The sequence below is a fragment of the Ochotona princeps genome, chromosome 4, assembly GCF_030435755.1.
Source record: "Ochotona princeps isolate mOchPri1 chromosome 4, mOchPri1.hap1, whole genome shotgun sequence".
Classification (NCBI taxonomy): Eukaryota; Metazoa; Chordata; class Mammalia; order Lagomorpha; family Ochotonidae; genus Ochotona; species Ochotona princeps.
The window spans coordinates 69185042-69209966 of NC_080835.1; the positions used below are offsets into that span (position 1 = coordinate 69185042).

Sequence of the window (24925 nt, forward strand, 5' to 3'; positions counted from 1 at the left end):
ATGGTTTGTTAGAGGAAAAAAAAAGGTCAAGGGTAACTCGGCCATGTGCAGCTGAGAAGTGTGGTATTCATGGGAACAGGGACGGCCTGGGGGAAGCTGGACAAGGTGAAGTCAGAGAAGGCAAGGGGCTTCCAACTGGCCAATTTCACGGTTTCTATTGGCCAACTAAGTAGAGATGTCAGGAAGCAGGTGGATTGTGAGCCCAGGGTTTCGGGAGAAGTCAAGGCTGAAGATGCATTCGCAAGTAGAGGGCAGTGCCCACCCTGACACTGGACAGGATTCCCGAAGGAATTAATACTAAATTAACACTACAGATGGGCAAGAGAGGAGGAGGGCTGGAAACCTGGAGGTTAGGGAGACAGGGAGACTCACAGCGGGGCTGAACTGCGGCCTCCAGTGCTGGCATCCCACATCACACGGGTGCCTGCTGAGGTCCCCACTGTTTCCCTTGAAATCCAGCTCCCCCTAATGGCCTGAGAAGACAGTAGCGGACAGCCTGAATCCTTGGGTCCCGAATGGGAGATCCAGATGAGACTCCTGGTTCCTGGCTGCTGCTGCTCGGTACAGCCCTGGCCATTTGAGGAGACAATCAGCAGATGGAAGACCTCCTTCTTTCTCTCCTTCTCTTTGTAACTATACCTTACAAATAATTAAACAAATTTTTTTTAAGAAAAAGAAATTAGATTTTTCTTAAAAGGAAAAAAAATGAGATAGTAGAGAAAAAAATGACTAAGAAAAAGTATGCATGACTATTAGATTAAGGAAGATGAGTTAGGATTCAATTAACAAGGGAGAGCATACTCTGGACAGAAGCAAATACTAGCATTTATTATATGATTATTTGTAGTGGCTTAAAAAAGACGTCAAAATTAATCAATGTCCAGCATGATGACTCAATTAACTAATACCCCCTTACAACAGCCAGGATCCCATATAGGTACTGAATTGTGTCCCTGGAGCTCCACTTCCCAGCCAGCTCCCTGCTTGTGGCCTGGGAAAGCAGCGGAGGACGGCCGAAAGCCTGGGGACCCTGCATCCATGTGGGAGACCTGGAAGAGGCTCCTGGCTCCTGGCTTCAGATCAACTTAGTTCCAGGTGTTGTGGCCACTTGGTGAGTGAACCAGTGAATGGAAGATACTTCTCTTTGTCTTTCCTTCTCTCTGTAGATCTAACTTTCCAACAAAAAATAGATAAATCTTAGAAATAATCTGCCTTTTGAATAAAAATAAAGCCTTTTTAAAAAGAAATTAATAGGCTTACAATAAGTACTGAATGAGTGATTTTTTGATGTCTTCTTAGTGTGACAAAATAAAACTGGTGATTGAAAAATCAATGAAAAAATTGATGGTGATGATACTGTATTCATATGCCTGCTTGGTGATTGGGTAGGTATGCCACCTGCTTGCTTCCCTTGGGGCACACCTGGCAGGCTATAGCAGAAGTGTGGCCTGGGATCATTCCTGTTCTTGATGCTGTGGTTTCTCCTCTCTTGTCCAATGCAGAAGGGTTACCCAGAGCAGAAAAAAAATTCAAATCTCAATTGCAAGCAAACATTGCAACGTTTGGCTAATCTGCCCTCTAGTGGCAAATGCTAGAATTTCACCATTCTTTCCCTAATTGGAGTGGGAAAAAAATGTCCCTAAAGGGTGCCCTCTGAGGCGTTGTCCTGCACCATCATCTACAGAGTGCCTAAGACTGACTAGTTATTAACTTCCTTCTGTTAAGGGTCAGGATGTCTTTCTCAAAATGCCATCTGGTACCTAGGAATAATATTTTGAGTCCTTGTTTGAATCAGGTTTGCCTGCAGGATGAGACAGTGAGCTGAGGGTCAGGAAGTCAAGCAGGGTGAGCCACACAGGTGAGCCAGAGAGAGGAGCGTGGGTGGCTCAACGCGGAAGCGCAGAAAGGTGACCTCAGAGCAGGTGGATGCCACCAGACTGGCACTCAGGGCTTAGGGCAAGGAATAAAAACCTTGCTGGTCCCCAAGGGACTCCCTTCCACATGCATTCATTCATGCTGGCATAAAGAGTCTTAGATCTGGCTTCACAAGACTGCAGACTGAACGTCACTCTTGCCATTGGCAAACAGTGTAACATCAGGTGTACTTGTCAGTCGTTCCATTACTTCAACCCCAATACCTGAGAGGAGCGTTAGGGGAAGATTGGGTTTATTTCAGCTTCCCATTTGGGGTTCACAGTCCAAGACTGGGCAGCTCCATTAGTCTGGCATCAGGAAGAAGCTGGTCGTGGGGCAGTGCATGGGAATGAACAATCACAATATGGTCCAAGAAGCAGCGACACAGGAAGTGCAATGCACTCGCACAACCAACTCTCTCTCCAGCATCAATAAAGCCCTGGGAACTAAGACCTCCGCCAAGTCCAATAACCAGCAGCCATAACTAGATTGAGTCCTCAACCACCTTTAATCCACCAGCTGCTAACGTAAGACTTCGGGGCTTAAACATCTGCATGAGTGTGGGAGTCAAGTCCTATTCCCTATCTCTCTCTCTCTCGTCTTAAGATTTTGTTTTGGGCCCAGCGCGATAGCACAGTGGTTAAAGTCCTCACCTTGCATACGCTGGGATCCCATATGGGCGCCGGGTCTAATCCCGGCAGCTCCACTTCCCATCTAGCTCCCTCCCTGTGGCCAGGGAAAGCAGTCGGGGACGGCCCAAAGCTTTGGGAACCTGCACCCGCGTGGGAGACCCAGAAGAGTTCCTGGCTCCCGGCTTCGGATTGGCTCAGCTCCAGCCGTTGCGGCTGCTTGGGGAGTAAGTCATCGGATGGAAGATCTTCCTCTCTGTCTCTCCTCTTCTCTGTACATCTGCCTTTCCAAAAAAAATAAATAAATCTTCAAAAAAAAAAAAAAATATATATATATATATATATTTTTAATTTGAGAGGCAGAGTTACTGAGATACACAGGAAAAGACACAAAAATTTTCCATGTACAGGTTCAATCCCCAAATGGACTGGGCCTAGGCCAGATTGTACCCAGGAGCCAGAAGCTTCTTCCAGATCTCTCGCATGGGTACAGGGGCCCACGTTTCTGCTGCTCTCCCAGGTGCATTAGCAGGGAGCTAAACTGGAGGTGGAGAAGTTGGGACTTGAGCCAGTCAATAGGATGCTGCCATCCTAGGCAGCAGCGTAACCCGCTATGTCACAACACCAGCACCCAAGTGCTGTTCAATTCACACCGTTAGTTAAGTTAGTAAGTCTTTCCAAACATGGATTAAGAAATTAAGATATGCACACTGGTGATGACTCTGCTGCCAGTGAAATGCTAGGGGAAAGCACAGTTATGTAGTGACTTTAAGTGTGTTTGAGAGTGATGTGTTGTGAGCCGTACGAGGGTGAAAGAGGGAGCTTGTCCTGAAAGGAGACACTCTGCTTCCGATCTGGGCCTACTGGTTTGATGACGTCAGGTGGGCTGTGAAGTCCTTAGTCTCTAGTAAAGCAAAGGACAGAATGTGCAGCATGAACAGATTCCTCTAAAAAACTATTTTTGTTTGAAAGGGAGATATACAGACAGAAGGAGAGACAGAAAAAAAAATGTTCATCTGCTGGTTCACTCCCATATGGCTGTAATGGCAGGAACTGAGCTGATCCAAAGCCAGGAGCAAGGAGCTTCTTCTGGATCTCCCACATGGGTGCAGGGTCCCAAGGACATGAACCAACTACTGCTTTCCCAGGACATAAGCAGGGAGCTGGATGGGAAGGGCAGCAGCAGGGATATGAACCAGCACCCATATGGGATCCTGGTGCTGGGAGGGGGAGGATTAGCCTGTTGAGTCACAGAACTAGTCCAACATGTAGATAGACTCCACAAAAGTTTTTCAAGTATCTATATATTTTTTTTTAAGATTTTATTTTACTTTTTAAAATTTTTATTACAAAGTCAGATATATAGGGAAGAGGAGAGACAGAGAGGAAGATCTTCTGTCCGATGATTCACTCCAAAAGTGACCATAACAGCCAGTGCTGTGCTGACCTGAAGCTGGGAACCAGGAACCTCTTCCAGGTCTCCCATGCAGGTGCAGGGTCCCAAAGCTTTGGGCCATCCTTGGCTGCTTTCCCAAGCCACAAGCAGGGAGTTGGATGGGAAGTGGAGTTGCCGGGATTAGAACCAGCGCCCATATGGGATCCCAGCGCGTACAAGGCAAGGACTTTAGCTGCTAGGCCACGGCGCCGGGCCCAAGTATCTATATTTGAAAAAAGAAAAAAACAAAAAACAAAACAAAACAAAACAAAATCATAATTTACCATGAGCCAAGCTCAGCAGGTATTATCCATATTACCATTTCTTCGTTGGTACCATGTGACCTGTTTTGACCCAGCTTTTGCAGAACAAAAACAAGAATGAATACTGTTTGTGTGAGGTTCTTGTTGCCCAGCATACCTGTAATCGTACTGCCATCTGCCTGTAACCTAACAGCAGCCTACACTCTGCTTCTCCGAAGGTGGCCCATGCAGCAGCAGCCTCACCTGAGAACCTGCCGCAGCTGCAGCCTCAGGTCACACCCCAGACCTGCTCACTCTGACTGAACTAGTTTTGCAGGCAGTTTGTAAACACATTAAAGTGTGAGAAGCACTGTTCCGTGTTAAGCCTAAGGGAGGTAAAAAGCCAGATGCTGTAGTATACATTTCACAATCAATGGATCAATTAACGACATTTCCTAACCACTGGCTCGGTTTTCTGATTGGATTAGGGGAGGCCATTCAGTACCAGATGGTATCTACACAGTCAAGTAAGAACTGCTTCTGTCCAAAGTCAATCTTTTTAGAAAATCTGGTTTGGGGGCTGTCATGGTGGTTCAACAGGCTAATCCTCAACCTTCAAGCACTGACATCCATATGGAAGCTGATTCATGTCCCGGCAGCTCCACTTCCCATCCAGCTCCCTAATGTGGCCTGGGAGAGCAGTCATGGATAGGCCAAGGCCTTGGGACCCTGGACTCATGTGGGGGACCTGGAAAAGTTTCCTGACTTCTGCGTTCAGACTAGTTTAGCAGTTTAATTATCTGCTGCTCAAGTCACTCTGTGTGTGGGATTTTATTATGGCAGCTCTATCAAACTCATACATGAAGATGGGTTTTTGAGCAAGGAGAAAGCATTTTTAGATTAGAAATAAGTCAAATACCCAGCAGGGGGAGACAAAGGGCAAAAAGGCTCTAGTGAAAAATGGTTCAAGGAAAAAAACCACACACACACGCACACACGAATGTCCTGGGTGTATGGACAGACCAGATGCACTTAGAGTGGAAAGATATTAAAGCAGAAAAAGCCCAAAAAGCCTTGAGACTCTGCACCTGTGTGGGAGACCTGGAAGAAATTTCTGGCTCCTGGTTTTGGATTGGCCCAGCTCTGGCCGTTGCAACCGCTTGGGGAGTGAATCAACGGACATAAGATCTTCCTCTCTGTCTCTCCTCCTCTCTATCTTTCCAATACAAATAAAATATATCTCAAAAAAAAAAAAAAGACTGGCAGCTTCCACCTCATTTCTCTGAAAACACTCCCTACTTAGGCACCCCTGCTCAAACACCTGCCACCACACAGCGAGACGTGAACCCACATGGGGGGGTCACTGGTCAGCGCTCCGTCAGCAGTTCCACTTGACCTCTCAGCTGAAAGCCAATACGTGAAGTGCCTGCCAGAACGAGTGAGCTGTCTTGGACCTTCCAGGCTGGTTTGGTTGGTACTGTTAAGGATTTTCGTTGATTCCTCATTATCTCTTAATAAAAACAGAGCAAGTCTCAATTCACAATTTCTGCCCAGGATGCAGGTTTGGGAAGCAGAGCATATAATTTGTTAATTCATTCAGCTCATCAACAAACCTTTCCAAAGCCGCAGATGCCAGGCAGTGGAATAAATGCTCTCCTCTTTCTCAGGGAACTTAGCTTGACCTACAGTCTCTTACATAGCTCATTTCAATAAGAATTCATGAGTCATGAGGCTCCTGGCTCCTGGTTTCAGATTAGCTCAGCTCTGTTTCTTGCAGATGTCTGGGAAGTGAATCAGCGGAATGGAAGATTTCTATCTCTCCTTTTTTTCTGTAAGTCTGCCTTTTGAATAATAAAAAAAATTAATACTGAATGCAACTATGCATCAAGATAAATGTGATAAAAATGGAGAGGGGCAGGGAAGAAGCACCCTGGTACTTGGGAAAGGAGGTACCAATCGTGGTGCTGGCTCCATGCTTCACTTACAGATGCTCATGAGCAATTCTGAAGCTCTGTGCATCCCGGGCCACAAGTCCGGGCTGGGGGTGCGGATGCCACTGTCCCTTCTTCACACACTTGACGGTGTCTAAGTATTCTTAAACTCATCCTTTGGCCCAGATAAGTCACACACAACTCAAAATACTCAAAGCTTACCTCATAATTTCTCCCTCCAGAACTGCTCCTCTTCCCCCCTGTTCTATGAAGTTTTATCTCTATAGGCACTGAGTTGCCCAACCTGGAAACTGAGATTCCCCCTTGATATCTCTCTCTGGTCTGCCTCCCATAATTCGGCTGCCCAGCAAGTCCGTGTCTGGGCCCCCTCAGGCTCTCCCATCTTCCCACGGCCCCAACCCTTCATTCCTCCAGCAGTTTCCCATTCCATTTTTAATGCCTTCTTTTCTTCAGGCTTCACTTCCTTCTCCACCGGGCATCCAGGTCTCATCATGTCTGGAATCTCTCCCCTCCGCTCCAATTTGCTAATCTTTCCACTTCTGTTAGATTTACCTCCCACCCCGCTGGGTTTTTTCACGGACATCTTAGAGATATAACCCACTTACATCGGTCTCCCCTGACCTAGCGGCGCTCTGTGCTCACCCCCTCACGGGTTACAGCGGAACACGGCATTTTAGCAGGCTCGGCGTTTGTTCCTTGGAAGAAGTGTGAAGTGACAACTCCTGCCCCGTAAGTGCACACAACACCCATGAACTCTGTCCTAGGTACATCAAAAGATGTCTCCGCAAGGCGTGTATTCTCCCGTTTCTGGCCCTCTGTTTCCGGATTTGTACTAAGAGCCATTGAGCGAGAGGAAGTCACCTTTCAAAGCTCAGGTTAGTATGAGAAATAAAGGGCGCCTACGTAGAGCTGTGCGCGTGCGCGGGCAGCCAGTGCCGCCTGGCCTTCCCGGCTGTCCCCGGGGAGGCGGGACCAGGCAGCTTCCCGCGGTTCGGCCCCGCCATTGGCGGGCGGTTTGAATGACGGAAGTGACGAGACCTTGGCGATGGCTGCCCCGCAGGCGCACAAACGGCTGGTGGGAGGCTGAGCCGTGGGGGCCGCGAGAGGCGGTGTGTGTGCTGGAGCGGCGGGCTGTGCGCGGCCTGCGCTCAGGTGAGTGGCGGGGCGCGGGCTTCCTGCCTCCCATGGCAGGGCGTGGGTCCCGCGGGGAGCCGGCCCCGAGGGCGCCGCGTGGAGAGCGTCGGGTTCCCGCGGCCGCCGTCTGGGTTGCGGTGCACTGGCGGCCGCAAGGGGCTCCTGTGACCGGAGCGAGGCCTTCGCCCCGCCAGCTCCGAGCGACAGGCCGGGGCACCCTGCCCAGCTCCCCACCTCCCCCCCAGCCTCCCCAGCCTGCCCAGCCTCCCCAGCTTGCCCACCTGCCCAACTCCCCAGCCTCCCCAGCCTGCCCAGCCTCCCCAGCCTGCCCGGCCTGCCCACCTCCCCAGCCTGCCCACCTCCCCAGCCTGCCCAGCTTCCCCAGCTTGCCCACCTGCCCACCTCCCCAGCCTCGCCAGCCTCCCCAGCCTCCCCAGCCTGCCCAGCCTCCCCAGCTTGCCCACCTGCCCACCTCCCCAGCCTGCCCGGCCTGCCCACCTCCCCAGCCTCCCCGGGCCCTGAGCTCCCTAACGGGCGGGGTGGCCATGGAAGACCATTGCCTGGTATCGTGTCATGCTAACAGCCGCCCCTCTTTTAGCGTCCGTTACCTTGGATCCCTCAGGTATTGAATTCTGTCACAAGCTCGGCTCGTTTTAAACCGTTTGCATCTTTCATATTTAGAGACTGTGTTAGCTTTAAATTACATAAGCCTCAGGACACCTATTAGGACATTCTTGGATTCTTCCAAGTATTAATGTTGAAATTAGCTTATCCAGATATCGTTTAATCAGCAAGGGCAAAATCTTATAATTACTATTATCCGCATTATTGGGTAGTAAAAACGTACAGTTTAAAAGGCTGCACTATTTTGGGATAAAAAAAAAATAAGACAAAAGATTTCCCTAGGGAGGATTGCACGTGACAGGTGGAGAAGGAATAATAGAAATAGGAAAGAACACTTGATAAACAGCACTGTGGTGCATTCAGCTGCCAAAAACACATTGCTCTTGGTGAGGAGAGTAGGAGAAGCTTTATATATACGTGGTCTGTGTCATCTCTGTCAGACATGTATAGAGTGAGAAAGCTGGCTGGATACCATCTAAACAGGGTGGGCCCACTTCCATCCCCAGCAGTAAGACTTAACCCACTGAGCAGCTGCCTGTCACTTCTCACGCGTGCTTGCCCGATGTGCACCCTCAGTCTAATCACAGGGGGACCATTAGACAAGACCAAACTGAGGGATGTGGAACAGGACAGCTGGCCTTTGGCAGGTGTCTGGATCTTGGGAAGAAATTCTTACGGGGCAGCCCTCCTGCTTTGGAGGAGATGCACATGAAGCCAGAGAAAGTAACCGAGACTTCACGTCCTGAAGGCCTGGGTGGAGGCATTGGCTCTCCGTCAGGGACCTCGTTGCTGGGGTACTGAGGCAAGCCTGGGCTTGAGCAACTCTAACAAAGGGGCTTGTTAACCGTCCTGAGATTCCCTGCCTGGGAGACATCCACTCTGTCTTCCCTCTTTCCTTCTGCCAGCGTCGTGTGCATTGAGGTGGCTGCCTCCATCTCTTACCAGCTCCTGGCATCTACTTCTTGGAGAGTCAAGTTGCAGTGTGTTCTCCTTGGTTTGGATCCTGGTCCACAAAATAAGCATCAATGGCATAAGTGCTGTGAAGTTTTAAGATTTATTTTATTTTTAATGGAAAGTCAGATATACACAGAGGAGGAGAGACAGAGAGGAAGATCTTCCGTCCGATGATTCACTCCCCAAGGGACCACAACTGCCGGTGTTGCGCCAGTCCAAAGCCAGGAGCCAGGAGCTCCTCCAGGTCTCCCACACGCGGGTGCAGGGACCCAAGGCTCTGGGTTGTCCGTCCTCGACTATTTTCCCAGGCCACAGGCAGGGAGCTGGATGGGAAGTGGAGCTGCCGGGATTAGAACTGGCGCCCATATGGGATCCCGGCACATGCAAAGCAAGGACTTTAACCACTATGCTATCGTGCCGGGCCCTGAAATTGTTTCTAAATAAGTTAAGCATTAAAAAAATGTGACAAAAGGAGACAGTTGTCCTCTCGTACCTTAGAAACTAAAAACAAGATATTTATATGCCTCTAGCAAATGAGTTAATGGGTGTTTAAAACATATGATGTTAGATTCCCCCCACCATCACTTTTTTAAGATATATTTTTTATTAGAAAGTCAGATTTAAAGAAGGAGAGACAGTAAGATCTTCTGTCCATTGGTTTATGGAAAATGGAGCAGCCAGGACATGAACCAGCATGAACCGGCACCCATGCAGGATCTCAGCACATGCAAGATGAGAACTTTAGCCACTAGGCTACCACTCTGGGCCCGATTTTTTATCGGGGTTAATTTAGAGTAAAACATATACATCTAAATGCATTTGAGAAATTTTCACATGCATATACAGCTTTGTAATAACCATAATATAGACAAAATATAGAATATTTTCATTGTCCCAGTGGGCTCTTCTGTGTCCTCTTCCTTATCATCAATCTCCAGAAAAGTGATTTCTTTTTTTTTTTTTTAAGATTTTATTATTTTTATTACAAAGTCAGATATACACAGGAGGAGAGACAGAGAGGAAGATCTTCCATCCGATGATTCACTCCCCAAGTGAGCCGCCAACGGGCCGGTGCGTGCCGATCTGATGACGGGAACCAGGAACCTCTTCCAGGTCTCCCACGCGGGTGCAGTGTCCGAAAGCTTTGAGCCGTCCTCGACTGCTTTCCCAGGCCACAAGCAGGAAGCTGGATGGGAAGTGGAGCTGCCGGGATTAGAACCGGCGCCCATATGGGATCCCGGGGCTTTCAAGGCGAGGACTTTAGCCGCTAGGCCACGCCGCCGGGCCCCAGAAAAGTGATTTCTTACAGTCTGTCCTGCTTTTAAGTTTCCTTTTGTTCTTTTTTTTTCATTCAATGAAATACTTGTAAGATAGTGTAGTTTGAATATGAATGCATTAAAAGACCTTTGACAACTTAGTAAATGTTGCAATTACTAAATAATCATGTTTTTTCTCTAGTTATGCGCAAAAAAACAAGTTTATCTTTTTAACCTTTTGTTTTTAAGATTTATTTATTGTTTGAAAGGCAGATTTATAGAGAGGAGATTACAGAGAGAGTGCTCTTCTATCTGCTGATTCACTCCCCACAAAGTATAGCAGTCAGAGCTTAGCCCAGCAGAAACCAGGAACAGGAGCTTTTTCTGAATTTCCCTCTAGGGTGCAGGGGCCCAAGCATTGGGCTTTCCTTAGCTGCTTTCCCAGGCCATAAGCAGGAGCTGGATGGGAAAGTGGAGTAGCCAGGACACGAACTGGTACCCATATGGGACACCAGCACTTGAAGGTAGAGGATCGGCCAACTGAGCCATTGTGTCATCCCCTAAGCACAAATGTCCTAAGTCTACATGTTTTAGCATCTCACAAAGTTGGGGAACATTTTAAATAAAAAATTCTGATTCTTCCCTTGCCTTTGCCTCTAGATACTATCATTTTAGGGGAAGTCCTTTAACCCTTTTCTACTTTTTACTTCCTTATTTTCCCACCCATTTGAAAAATACTGTTCTGAATGCTGTATTTATGGACAATTTTGTGTTTTTGTTTTTTAATCAGATTATTTACATTTGGACCACACAGAAATGAAAAGAAAAGTAGCAAATGCTGGCAAGCTGAGATTGAGTCCTAATGAGGAAGCATTCATTTTGAAAGAAGATTATGAGAGAAGACGAAAGCTGAGATTGTTACAGGTATGAGCTATTAGGATTACTGTTTCAAAAATTCTTGGTGTTCTCCAGATTATTGCTGCTTTTTACATTATAATGTTGTGTTTAATAACCTCTGGATGTATTAGAGCTTTGCTTATTGTGAATTGATTATTTTTGGAACACTTAATAATTGGGTTGAGGTGGTCAGTAGCTTAGAGTTGGAGAATTAGTATTTGACTCAGATATTAGTAAATAGTGCTTTGTTTTGTTTTTGTTTTTCGTTTTTTCTTTCTAAATTTATTTATTTTTGTTGGAAAGGCAGATTTACAGAAAGAGACAGAGAAAAATCTTCCATCTGCTGATTCACTCCCCAAGTGGATGCAACGGCCAGAGTGGAAGCCAGGAGCTTCCACGCAGGTGCAGGTCACAAGGACTAGGGCCATCCTTGGCTGCTTTCCCAGGGCATAAGCAGGGAGCTGGGACTCTAACCAGTGTCTGTATGGGATTCCAGGGCCTGCAGGTGGAGGATTAGCCTCTGCAGCAGCCCAGGAAGTAGTTCTTTATCCATTTTTAAGTGATACATAGATGATAAGAATTAGAACAGGCATCTTAACTGATGTTGAGGAGGACTTATTGAAGACTTAACATTGGGAAGTTGTAGCTTACCCTTTTCTAGAGATCTAGAATAAGATTTAAGCCTTTAGTGTTGGTGATAGATATTTAAGGTTTGCTTCTGTCTAAAATTGAAGTTTATGTGTTACCGCCACCCCCCCACCACACACAGTACTGTGACTTTTGTGGAGTTTTATTTGCCATTTTAGCCTTTTATTTAGGTTATTAGAATGATAGTGGCAATTCCATTGGGGCTTGGAGTGGAGACAGTAACAGCTCATCAGACTAACAATAGTCTTTTATTTTATTATTATTTTTGATGTTGTTTACATAGTTGAGAGTGCATTCCCCTATGGACGTGGACTACTGATTAGAGTGGGGAGGGTCTAGGATTAGGGTGAGACCCCTGTTTCCAATTTCCTTTTTCTTCTTCCTGTGTCTGGGCGAAAGAGGGAGAGAAGGGGAGAAGCTGCACCCAGCAACCTAACCGCATCAGTACCCTAGATGGGGGACAGCCACCCCATGTCGTCCCAGGGACCCTGATCTTGATTTTTATTTTTTCTATGTCAGGTGGATTTATTGCTGTATAAGTGCTTACCTAACATAAGATGAATGTTCAAAAGGATTGGTAGACTTCAATTCAGAGTTGATGTTTTGTTTCAAATAACTTCTCAAACAAGTTTAAACTTCCCTTCATTTAATGTTTGCTCATTCTTAGGTTCGTGAACAAGAAAGAGATATTGCCTTACAGATACGAGAAGATATAAAACAGAGGAGAAATCGGCAGTTTTCTCGTTTAGCAGAGGAACTAAGGGCAGAATGGGAGGAATCACAAACTCAGAAAATAAGAAACTTGGAAAAATTGTATTTGGCCAGTTTAAAAACTATGGGAGAGGGACATCGACAGGCCAAAGAAAATGTGAGTGAGAGCTTGTTTGGCTATCTGATTGTGGCAGTAATATTAGTTAAACATGGTTGTTGAATGCTTGTTGGTTAAAAATGGTTTCTTGTTCAGAACTTGCTGGGGGCAGTGTGAGCCTTTTCAAATGAATTTAATGTATTTAATATAATTTGGGAATAATAGGTTCATTTCACAGCAAAAAAACATGTCAAGTGAAGTTCTTTCCCCATGATGTTTAACACTATTTTTTATGGTACTTACTTCTTTGTAAATAAAACCTTTTGACACAGAACTTCATTTCCAGAAATTTGAAAAGATTTAACAAGGTGAATTCAGATTTCCTATTCATTATAATTTGTCTTACTTTATACATGTATGGTTACACATGAATTAATTCAGAAGTAAAGATTATTGATGAAAAATCAAACTAGAAGTTAGTATCTGTGGTGCTTTCTGGTTGTATTTTGATATGTTTATTGTAATTTATGGTTTGGAAATGCAAGTTAACAGGCCTAGTGACTCATATAATAAAGGCTGTTTCCCACAGCAGATGACTAGTGAGGAAAAGTCTCTTGAACATGTGGAGCCGTCTGCTCATCCTGTGCTCAGTAGTAGCCTCGGGTTCTGCTTTATGTGTGCCGTCATTACCCTTGGGCTTTAGCACCTCGTTTCCCAAGCCATGGACATTCGAATACCATCTTCCCCACTTTTGCCCTAGCATTTAGATTTTCTTGGACTCTAATGTTGAATTTTTTTGAAAGGGAAAGGAGAGAACCTGACACACAGAGGTCTCCATGTGCTGTTCACTCCCCAAATACCTACCACAGTCTTGGTATGGGCGAGGCCAAAGCCAGGGTCTCAGCACTCAGATGGAGTTTCCCACGTGGTGGCAAGACCAAATGCTCGAGCCACCACCTGCTGCCTCCCAGGGTGCACAGCAGCTGGAGTCAGGAACCAAGGAGAACTTAAACATAGGTCCTCTGATGCAGGTGCATGTGTCCCAAATGGCCTGTTTTGTTTGTTGGCTTGCTTGCTTTTAAGATTTATTTATTTTTATTGCAAAGTCAGATATACAGAGAGGAGGAGGAGAGACAGAGAGGAAGATCTTTTGTCCAATGATTCACTCCCCAAGCGGCCACAATGGCCAGAGCTGAGCCAATCTGAAACCAGGAGCCCAGAGCCTCCTCCAGGTCTCCCATACAGGTGCAGGGTCCGAAAGCTTTGGGCCGTCCTCGACTGTTTTCCCAGGCCACAAGCAGGGAGCTGGATGGGAAGCGGGGCTGCCGGGATTAGAACCGGCACCCACGTGGGATCTTGGTGCATATAAGGTAAGGACTTTAGCCACTAGGCCACCATGCCAGGACCTTAACTCTGAGTTAAGAAACTTGTGTTTGTGTCCGTGGCCAGCTGCTATGTGACTTTGAAACCATTGCCATGCTTTAAGCATTAGTGCTGTAATATGTAGAAAAGAGGATGACAAAATGGAAAGGTCAATTCTGTTCTGGTATCAAGTAAGGTGCATCGCCGGGAATCTTCTGTGAAATGCCATTTTAAGAAATAAATGCGTTTTTAGGAGCCTGACTTTGATGCTTTGGCGCGCCGGGCTGCAGAACGGAAACGAAAAGCACAAGTGAGGCATAAAGAGGCCCTGAAGCTGCAGAAAAGTCAAAAGGAAATGGTAGCAAAAGAAAAAACCTGGTAAATTGGTCATTTTTACTGTATTCTCAAGTAAAACTGATAGGACTGGAAGTGAAGGGCACATGGGATGTTTTATCAGCAGAAACTAAACAAAAATCCTGTGGTGTATGTGTTGTATTTAAACTTGGCCTAAAGTTGATACAGTGGTGAGGCAGTTTGCTGAAGTGGACATGGTGACAAATTAACTTCCTCTTGTGAGTTTGAATATTCTGATTGTGGAAGCAGCTGTTAAGTTTCTGGAAAAAATGCATGTTTAGTTCTGCATGCTTGTCAACCCAAATCTGTGCTGTAAAAAGTAAATGTTGTATTTAGGGGCTGGCAGGGTGGCTTAACAGGCTAATCCTCCACCTGTAAGTGCCAGCATCTCATATGGGTCTGATTTGTGTCCCAATTGCTCCACTCTTTTTTTTTTTTAAGATTTATTTATTTTTATTGGAAAGGGGGTTTTACAGAAAGAAAGAAAGAAAAATCTTCCATATGCTAGTTCACTTGCTAAGTGGCTGAGCCGATGAGGAGCCAGGAGCCTGCTCCAGGTCTCCTATGTGGGTGTAGGGTCTAAAGTGGGTCATCCTTCACTTCTTTGCAAGACCACAAGCAGGGAACTGGAAGGGAAATGGAACAGTTGGGGCACAAACTGGTGCCCATATAGGATCCTGGCACTTGCAAGGTGAGGATTTAGCCACTGAACCATTGTGCCAGGCCCCCAGCTGCTCCACCTCTGATCTAGCTCCCTGATATGGCCTGGGAAAGCAGTGGAGTCCTTAGACCCTTGTACCCATGCTGGAGACCCCGAAGAAGCTCCTGTCTTCCAGCTTTGGATCAACTCAGCTCTGGCTGCTGCAGCCATTTAGGGAGTGAACCAGTGGATGGAAGACCTCTGTTTCTCCTTTCTCTAAAATCTGCCTTTTAAATAAAATTAAGTAAACCTTAAATAAATTGTAGCATTGAAGAAATTGTAGGCTCTGTGGAAGACATTAGGAAATATTATTTGCATGTTGTGAGGACTGAAAACTTTTTACATTATATAGAATGACCCAGGTTAACATTCTAGTTTTTTATTGTTATTCTGAACTGATCTTACCGAGGAGCATTTGATGTTTGTTGTGTTGAGCCCCAGTGTAGAGCTTTATGTCTTTAATATGTTTCTCATGGCCACCGTATTTAGGCTGTTTATTAGACAGTCATTTTGTTTCCTGAGACCATGTGACTGTTACATTTTTTGCATCGAGGTTGTAGTGTGATGTTACTTGAGAGAGTAATTGATGACATGTCTTGTTTCCTAAGGCATATACAAACTCGAAAGGAAGCACTGCTTGTGGAAAAAGAGAGATCTGCCAAAATTGCAAGTTTGCCACCTCCTCCGCCAGCTCTTTTTGAGGTAAATCTCAGTGATTTTGTTTAAACCTTTAATTATTCAGCGTGCATGTATACCAAGTATTTAAAAATGATCCTAGATACTGTCTCATTAGTTAAGTACTTTAAAATACATATATATGTGTGTGTGTATATTGCTTAAGGACTTGTTTTAGTATCATACAACTGTTTTCCCCAATATTCTCTGATAGTCTTCTTTAAGGGTGTAAAGTTCTTTTGTTGTTTAACATTTACAATGGTTTAGTTTTTCAAAAGATATTACTAGTTCTGCTTTTTTAAAACCTGTCCTTTTGGGGCAGCCCTTTCCCCTCATGGTTAAGATGTTGGTTAGGATGTCAAGCAACCTACATTAGAGTACCTAGATTCAGCTACTAGCCCCAGCTGTTATTTACTGATCTATTTGTTTATTTTAGCTAATGGTCTGTTGTTTATTTATACTGATTTATCTGAAAGGAAGGGTAACAGAGAGAGAGAGACAAAAAGAAAGAGATCATCCCTGCTGTTTGGCTCCCTAAATGCCACCGTAGCTGGGGTTGCACAGGGCCAGCACCAGGAGCCAGGAATTCCATCCTGGTCTCCCATGTTTACTTGAGCCATCATCTGCTCCTTGCCAGTGTGTTAGTAGCAGGTTAGCCAGGATTTGAGCTGTGCAGTCTGATGTGGGTTGGGGGTGTCCCCGTGGTAGCTTAGCCCTCTGCTGTGATGCCGTGCCAGGGTTCCACCCCTGATTCCAGCTTCCTGCTGATGCAGACCCTCGTGGGATAGCCTGAGAGCTTAAATAATTGGGTTTATGCCACTTAGTGTGGGAAATGTGAGTTGAACTCGCAGCTGCCCCACTTCTGATACAGCTCACTGCTTATATTTGTGGGAAAAGCGGCAGAAGATGGCCCAAGTGTTTGGCACCCTGCCACCCTACAGGACATTGTGGCCACATGGGAGTAAACCAGTGGATGAAAGAACTCTCTCTATATAACTCTGACATTCAAATACACAGAAAAGTCTTAACAAATAAATTTCTCTTTTTACTGAAAAGCTCGATTATTTGTCCTGCAGACTTTTCCATATTCTGGATTTTACTCATTTTAAATAGTTAGCAGTTTTTGTATAGAAGGAAATTAAGATTCAGACAAGTTAGTAGTTAATATATTTGCTAGTGATTGCAAAGTAACAACAGGAGTGTTTATTTGTAGAAATAAAATGTATACTTTTATTATGCTCATTACTTTTCTTTTGAGATTTATCTATTGAAAGGTGGTTTCAGAGACTATCAGTCCATCTTAAGGATTTGCTCTTAATGCAACCATCGTACCATTATCTTGTTGGAGAATTATTTCTTCATACCCTTTAATATCCAATACATAATCAGAATTCTGTTGTTCCTACAGTTATCTTACAAGCTGTCTTACGGTCCTTGGCACGATTTGCACTGAGGACCTTACACTGCTTTTCCACTAAACTGAGAGGTTTAAGAGCTTGGTTGCATTGAGACAGGAATACTTCCTTGCTCATACTGTATAATTTATTCAATAATGAAGTGCTTATAATTTGATGTGATGTGTATTGTAAGCACCCTTTTATTCGGGAGATTTAAAAATATAATGTCTCTTTAAATAACCTAAAAATTAAGGTGAAAGATGGTGGTTGAGTTAAAAGAAAGATGTTTGAAGTATTAGTGAATCTTACCCTTGTATTAAAATTTAAGATAATCCAGCTCTGGAGCAAAGATTAATTTCATTGTGAACAAATTTTTAGCTTATCTGGAAAGAAGAGAACTGATTGTTTTAGTCCCTCACACTGAGCAAGTTACAAAGAAGAGAGTTTGTGTTGGCTCATGGCTCTGGTCCTGGTGGAGGTTGCTGCACCGCGCTTGCCGGCGGGTTCTGAGTGAAGGGTGTCCGGTGCTGAGGCTGGGCCGTGCTCCCCAAGAGAGCCAGCCAAACTGGCTTTACAGCAGACTGCATCTAGATAGGGCATTAATTCAGTAGGGCATTAATCGCATGAATGAATTAATCCTTTGTGAGAGTGGTCCCAGAGGTCCCACCTGGCACCACTTCTTAATATTTCACTTTGAAGGTTAAATTTCAGCATGAGTTTCAGAGCACACAAACCATATTCAAATGGCACTGATTAAAATATCAAATCATGTTTTTATATTGGATCCAACTTTAAATGAAAATTAATGCCTTTAACCTACTTTTTATGTTCCATTTTCCAGAACATTGACATAAAAAGAAGTTCTGCAGTAAAGCCCAGTAGTTCCACGTACCATCATCTGTCCACGTTTGTGAGTAGAGAGACACACACAAAGCAGGTGATTGACTTGATTGTTTATGCTCTCACCCTATTCTTTTTTTTTTTTAAAAGATTTTTTATTATTATTGGAAAGCTGCATATACAGAGAGGAGGAGAGACAGAGAGGAAGATCTTCCATCCGATGATTCACTCCCCAAGTGAGCCGCAACGGGCCGGTACGCGCCAATCTGATGCCGGGACCAGGAACCTCTTCCAGGTCTCCCACGCGGTTGCAGGATCCCAAAGCTTTGGGCCGTCCTCGACTGCTTTCCCAGGCCACAAGCAGGGAGCTGGATGGGAAGTGGAGCTGGCGGGATTAGAACCGGCACCCATATGGGATCCCGGGGCTTTCAAGGCGAGGACTTTAGCCGCTAGGCCACGCCACCGGGCCCCCCTGATTGCTTTTTTATTATTATTATTATATTGAGGTATATCTTCTGTGTATGGTTTTCTCAGATTCCAAAATTTTAGACAATTCTAACCACACTAGGGCAACCGTAATCAAAGTCTTTTAAATATACTTTTAAGTTTTTTTTTTTTTTAAAGATTTATTTTATTACAGCCAGATATACACAGAGGAGGAGAGACAGAGAGGAAGATCTTCCGTCCGATGATTCACTCTCCAAGTGAGCCGCAACGGCCGGTGCGCGCCAATCCGAAGCCGGGAACCTGTAACCTCTTCCAGGTCTCCCACGCGGGTGCAGGGTCCCAATGTATTGGGCCGTCCTCCACTGCTTTCCCAGGCCACAAGCAGGGAGCTGGGTGGGAAGTGGAGCTGCCGGGATTAGAACCGGCGCCCATATGGGATCCCGGGGCGTTCACGGCGAGGACTTTAGCCGCTAGGCCATGCTGCCAGGCCCAAGTTTTTTTTTTTAATCAGATATAATGGTTTAGTATGAATTAGAGGAAGTAGTTTCCAATAAAATAATTGATTTCAAGACTGTTATCATAAAATAATGCATATTTAATTAAAGGTGATAAGGATTTTTTTTTTTTATTTTGCCTGTATCCATATAGGTTACTGCTGGTGGTATTATGTCATTTAACTTTCCTTTATGGTAGTAACTAGAAGACCTACTTTCTCTTCAATTTCTGGACTTGACGATTGGACGAGTTGTTACAAAGCATTAGGTCAATCATTATAAAGCAGTTTAATAAAAGCATTCCTACAAACTAAATTTTTCGTGTACTGATTGAAGATTCTTTCTGAATATTTTCAGCAACAGATTTATGGTTGCACATCATTTTTATTGTAATATTTTATTTGCTGCTTTATTCCAGCGTGTGAACAAAATCTGCCTTAGCCCTTGGCTTGATAATGTGGCATAGCAAGTTAAACTGCTGCCTGTGATTCCGACATCCCTTATGGGCTCTGGTCCAAATCCCAGCTGCTACACATCCCGACTAGCTCCCTGCTGATGTGCCTGGGAAGGCAGTGGAGTATGGTCCAAGTACTCAAGTCCCTGTCACCATGTGGTCTCCTGGCTTTGACCTCCTTATCACTGCCATTACAGCCATTGAAAGAGTGAAACAGCAAGTCTAAACCTCTAGTTCGCCCTGTCTCTCTATAACTCCACCTTTCAGATAAATAGAACAAATCTTTGAAAAAATTGTGATAAGCAATGTATTTTGTTTTCTTTTATTTGAAAGACTTAAAGAGAGAAGCAGAGAGAGGAAAAGATCTTCCATCTGCTGGTTCACTCACCCAAATGGCTGCAGCTGCTGGGACTAAGCTGATCTAAATCCAGGAGCCAGGAGCCTCCTGTTTTTCTGATGCATGCAGGGTCCCAAGGCTTTGTGCCAATCTCCGCTGCTTTCCCAGGTTGTAAGGAGGAAGCAGAATCAGAAGTGGAGCAGCCAGGACAGGAATAAGCGCCCATATGGGATGCCAGTGCTTGAAGATGGAAGATTAGCCTGTTAAGCCACTGTGGTGGCCCCAATGTGCTTTGTCTTCAAGATAACAACTGAATTTTTTTTTTTTATAATCCATTTTATTGTATTGTTGTTGACAATCTTTACATAGTTAACTACAGTTGAAGGAAAATCAAGAAAGAGAAGAAAAAAAAAAAAAGGTTCAGGGGGATAGGGAGGTGGGCAATGCTATTATGTCCATATTGTTTCCATCATGTATCTGAGGTAAAAGGGGATATTGAGGGAGAAGCCCCACCCGGTTTCCCGCCCACCCCAAGTCCCGGATGTGGGGCATGCTCTGAGATATGTGCTCAAGTGGAGTTAATAGTTCTCCAGTTATGAGTCACTGCCAGTTTCGCTCGATGAGGTGGTCCACTGATTGATATGGTCCATCATGAAGTCTCCATTTGTCCCATATTTCGCTGCCAACATGTAGCTGAGATGAATGATTGTCCTATTCTGTCTTCTGTCTTTTCTTGGTTAGAATTCTGAGTCCAGCAGTTCAAGTGGGGAGATCTCCAAAGATACTTTGAGGTATTCCCAGACCAGATTCTTGTATGTTCTAGCAAGCACAGGGCCCGGCACAGTCCATCACCCTGATCAGCTGGTGGTTGCAATTGCTGGGTTGGTTCTGGTTTCAGTCCCGAGTTGCACTGGAACCAATGGGTGTTGCAGTCCAGTCTGGTTCGGCCCTTACATCAACCAGTGGGAGCTGTAGCCTAGTTGGGGCGACCCACAATAACCCCCACCAGACCGCCCCCTACCCTGGTTTGCCAGTATGTGTAGCAGAAGACCAATCTGTCCCCCATCCCATTTGGCTCTGGTACTTGTCAATGGGTATTAAAGCTTGGTTTTATCTAACCAACTCAACCATCCAGCCCTCACAGATATTGTTGAGTACCTCTCTATCTAGCCATCCCAGCCCCCGTCCTAGTTTTCATGCCCTCCCACGGGAATAGTGACCCAAGAAGGGGGAACCCACTTTTTCCCTCCCAGGTCTCTCTGTCCCGGTTTATGCACTCTTTAGGTGGTCCTGTGATTTGACTCGACAGAATTAGTCCCCAGTGCCAGCTTCTGCCAGCTGATGCTGTGGCCCTGATCTTGTCCACATGCAGCGCACAGGTGTTGTAGCCTTGCTTAGTCGTGTCTGTCTCTATCCCAGCCAACACTCTCCAGTGGGAGTGGTTGTCCAGTGAGGGGACCAGCCCCTTAACCCCCCCGCCAGCTCTGCCCCTCCCTTCCTGGATCTCACGTGTGCTGGATGGGTGCTGCATTCATATCCAGTACAGGCAACCACGCCCTGGCGTTCCATAATGTGTACTGGTTTTGTCGCAACCAAACCCGGCCCATTCCACACTCTGTTCTGGTGATCGGATTTGCCAGAGGATGACATGAACTGATTCAGCCTGGTCTGCTCCTGACCCATGCCGAATGTATGCCAGTGGGAAACTTTCCATGGCCTATTCTGGGCTGTTTCCAATCATGCTTCTCGCGCTTACCTGCAGGGACTGTTCCTGCCAGAGGAGTTGCCCAGGCTCCTCCATCAGAACCCCTCCCAATGCCAGATTTTGCGCTTGCCAGGGGGTTCTTGAGCCAACCCTACTCAGTTCACCTCCTGTCCTAGTAGGAACAGTGGCTTTTCCTGGCTGGCTTTCACCCCATTCTGACTCTTGTTGTTGGATGTTTCAGCCCAGCCATGGCTCGTCCATACCCACATACAGCTCACACATGGCTCAGAAGGGGATTGAGAGCCAGCCTAGTCAGTCCCACATCTACCCTGTTTCTCCATAACACCAGATGGTGCTGGGATCTGAACCGGCCTGGTGCATCCAATCCCAGCCCACACTAGTGCCTCGGGTGACTGCAACTGTTTCCTAGATAGAACGCAGCCCCCATTCCAGCACATACACCCCTTGGTGGGAACCTCATCCCAGCTGTAGCATCCCAGATTGGGACCATTCCTAGCCGTAAATCACGCACCTGCCCGTGGTTGCTGCGAGGACCATTAGGTGCCAGCCGGTACACAAGCCGGAGCTTATCTTTTACTTGATAGGTGTTCAAAGCTCAGCATTATTAAGGGATTAGAAGTTCTTCAAAGGAAGAGTTACTGGCATTGGGAATCTTTAGGATTGACTCAGATCCCAGAAACAGTGGGGTCACTCTAGAGCTATCTCAGCAGCGATTCAGATGTCCAATACCCCAGAGCTCCCGGCCGGGCGGCCAGCAGGCACAGCCTGGCGCCAAATGGCACACTGGCCGCCCTGGCCCAGCCCGCCATGAGCCATGGGCACATGGCGGACTGGGTTCGGGATCCGAGCTAGACGTCCTCTCCCGCAGCCCTCGGCTCGCCTCTGGCAGCCGGAGGTTAAATCCTGCAGGCCCAAGGTTGCGCCCCTCCCCAATCCCGTTCCCCCACCACCCAGTGAGGGTGGTGGGTGGGTCCCGGACATGCCCAGTCACGGAGGCCTCCCCCCTCGGCGTACTCACCCCAGAAGGAAGCAGGCCGCACCCAGGCATGTCCGGGCCCAGCCCGCCATGAGCCATGGGCACATGGCGGACTGGGTTCGGGATCCGAGCTAGACGTCCTCTCCCGCAGCCCTCGGCTCGCCTCTGGCAGCCGGAGGTTAAATCCTGCAGGCCCAAGGTTGCGCCCCTCCCCAGTCCCGTTCCCCCACCACCCAATGAGGGTGGTGGGTGGGTCCCGGACATGCCCAGTCACGGAGGCCTCCCCCCTCCGCGTACTCACCCCAGAAGGAAGCAGGCCGCACCCAGGCATGTCCGGGCCCAGCCCGCCATGAGCCATGGGCACATGGCGGACTGGGTTCGGGATCCGAGCTAGACGTCCTCTCCCGCAGCCCTCGGCTCGCCTCTAACAACTGAATGTTTATACTCGGCTTTTATCACATGCACAGTAATTTAGTACCTTGCCTGGATTAGAATGATTCATTATAGCAGGTGTTAAAAAAGTCTGACTTTTGGCATATGTATTTGAGTATTGTTCTTCAGCAAGTTTTCACAAATAAGCTACTTTGACTTTTTTTTTTACTTGGCCTTTTTAACAAGAAATAATGATTTTGAGTTTTTTGGGTCTTTTTATTATTTGGATGAAGTAGTTCCAAATGTCTTGTATGTCATAGGATTTGTCTTTGGCTGAAGAAAAATGATGAACATAATCTCCGAGAGTCCTCCTTAGGATCAGTAATGCTCTGTTGCATTTTGCTTTATTCACTTTCCGTACATACACTTAATGGAAGTATGCTTCAAATCCCACGTTACCCTTGGGCTTCCTCTTGTCTGTTCCCTTGTGAGGCACAATAGTGTAGCACCTCAGAAAGGTCTCTTTCAGACCATGAATGTTTCTCCAGCCTGATCCACTGTATGATTTGCCATGACACCCAGAAATGCGTGCAGAAAATGTGAAACAGAAACAGTTAAAGTTATAATTAAGTAATTGTGCTGTCAAAATTAAGATTTCTGCCCAAATTTCTGATATAAAAGATATAGAAGTTTATGAGAGTACTTAAGAAATTTGGGGGTAATGGAATTAAAAGGTGGGGGTTCTTGTTGTTGTTACAAAAAAATTTGACATCTGTGCATAATTTTTTGTAATTTGCAATTTTTACCCACTTTTTAAAGACCACTCATGTGCAGAGATTTCAGAGTTTTTGCACCAAAACTAATTTAACTTTCAGTTGCACTTTTCCAGTTTCGTTTCTGTTCAGTTAATATCACTATTCTGTGTAGTACAGATTATGTAGCTCATTGGAAAGTTTTTCAGAAGCATTTTTATAAAAATTCTTCAATAACTAGGATTCATAGTATTTGCCAATTTCAGATATATTCATCTTCAACTACTAAAAATGGAATCATTTCACCCGACTTTCAGTTGAACTGATGCAAATCTGTAATGCATTCCTTTTTTTTTAAGATTTATTTATTTGTTTGTTTATTTATTGGAAAGTCAAATGTACAGAGAGGAGGAGAGACAGGAAGATCTTTCGTCCATTGATTCACTCCCCAAGTGGCTGTAACGGCCAGAACTGTGCCAATCCAAAGCCAGGAACCAGGAACCACTTCCGGGTCTCCCATGCGGGTTCAGGGTCCCAAAGCCTTGGACTGTCCTCAAGTGATTTCCCAGGCCTCAAGCGAGAGCTGAATGGAAAGTGAGACTGCCGGGATTAGAGCCGGCGTCCATATGGGAGCCTAGTACATACAAGACAAGGGTTTTAGCCACTGGGCTACTGTGCCAAGCCCTGTAATGCATTCATAATTGCTTTGAAGTTTAATCAGTAAGAACATTAGTTTAGGGTCCCTAATTTCTATCTAGACCTGTCAGTTCTTCATATTTTCTGTGTTTTATTTTGCGTTAGTTAAATGAATTTATCGTGAATAAAGATAAATGTTTATCATTCACATTATGTGCTATTTTGTAGTTTTTCCTCCACTTAATTTACTAAAATTGGCCTGAGTTTATTTCATAGTCAAGCATTGTGAAGAATTCCTAACCAGTTTTTGTGTTGGAAACCCATGGCTTAAATGGGATGAAATGTTGTGCTTAAAGGTTTTCTTGTTAATAGAGATTATACTTTCAATTTAACAAATCTTTTATTCTACATAATAGTATTTACATTTCTATAAATATTTATTGGCTCAAAGGGTGTGTATGTGCGTGTGTTTTCAGTAAAATTGGTCATGTAAAATGAATAGCTTTTCAGACGATTTCAACGTGTAAAATATAGAAAAGCTTCTATAGCTGGTTACATTTGAGATGTTTATATTTGAAAGTGAATGTTCAAGTATTAAAGGTGTATATCCAGTTGTATACTCCCCTTTTTGTATTTGTATGTTATGTTTATGAGCTGTCATGATAGATTAGACAATGGCACAGTTGTTGGTTATTCACAAGAATAGGAAGCCAGAAACTTTGTTAAAGTAGGTGTTTTAGCCGTACCAAGGCTAAATCCAAGCAACAAATGTTGTCTAAAAAAACAGAGACAATTCACTGTTTCCTGAATGAGGTTAGATATATTGGGTTTTCTAACGACCATCTTTGTCCTTACCTTTCCACTCTGTCATGTCAGTGGCATTTCTTTATTTAAAAAGCTGCAGAAATGT

The 24925-nt window shown here is 45.4% G+C and overlaps 1 protein-coding gene across 1 annotated transcript in view; it reads left to right on the plus strand.

Moving 5' to 3' along the window:
* CEP295 (centrosomal protein 295) overlaps window positions 1-24925 on the plus strand; it is an 83672-nt gene that overhangs the window by 17573 nt on the left and 41174 nt on the right. The window contains exons 2-7 of the mRNA XM_058662308.1: window positions 6763-7324; window positions 10931-11064; window positions 12353-12553; window positions 14109-14233; window positions 15518-15611; window positions 17823-17918. Of these exons, the coding sequence (XP_058518291.1) occupies window positions 7192-7324; window positions 10931-11064; window positions 12353-12553; window positions 14109-14233; window positions 15518-15611; window positions 17823-17918 (783 nt within the window). The 5' untranslated portion in view covers window positions 6763-7191. The remainder of the gene's footprint in view (window positions 1-6762; window positions 7325-10930; window positions 11065-12352; window positions 12554-14108; window positions 14234-15517; window positions 15612-17822; window positions 17919-24925) is intronic.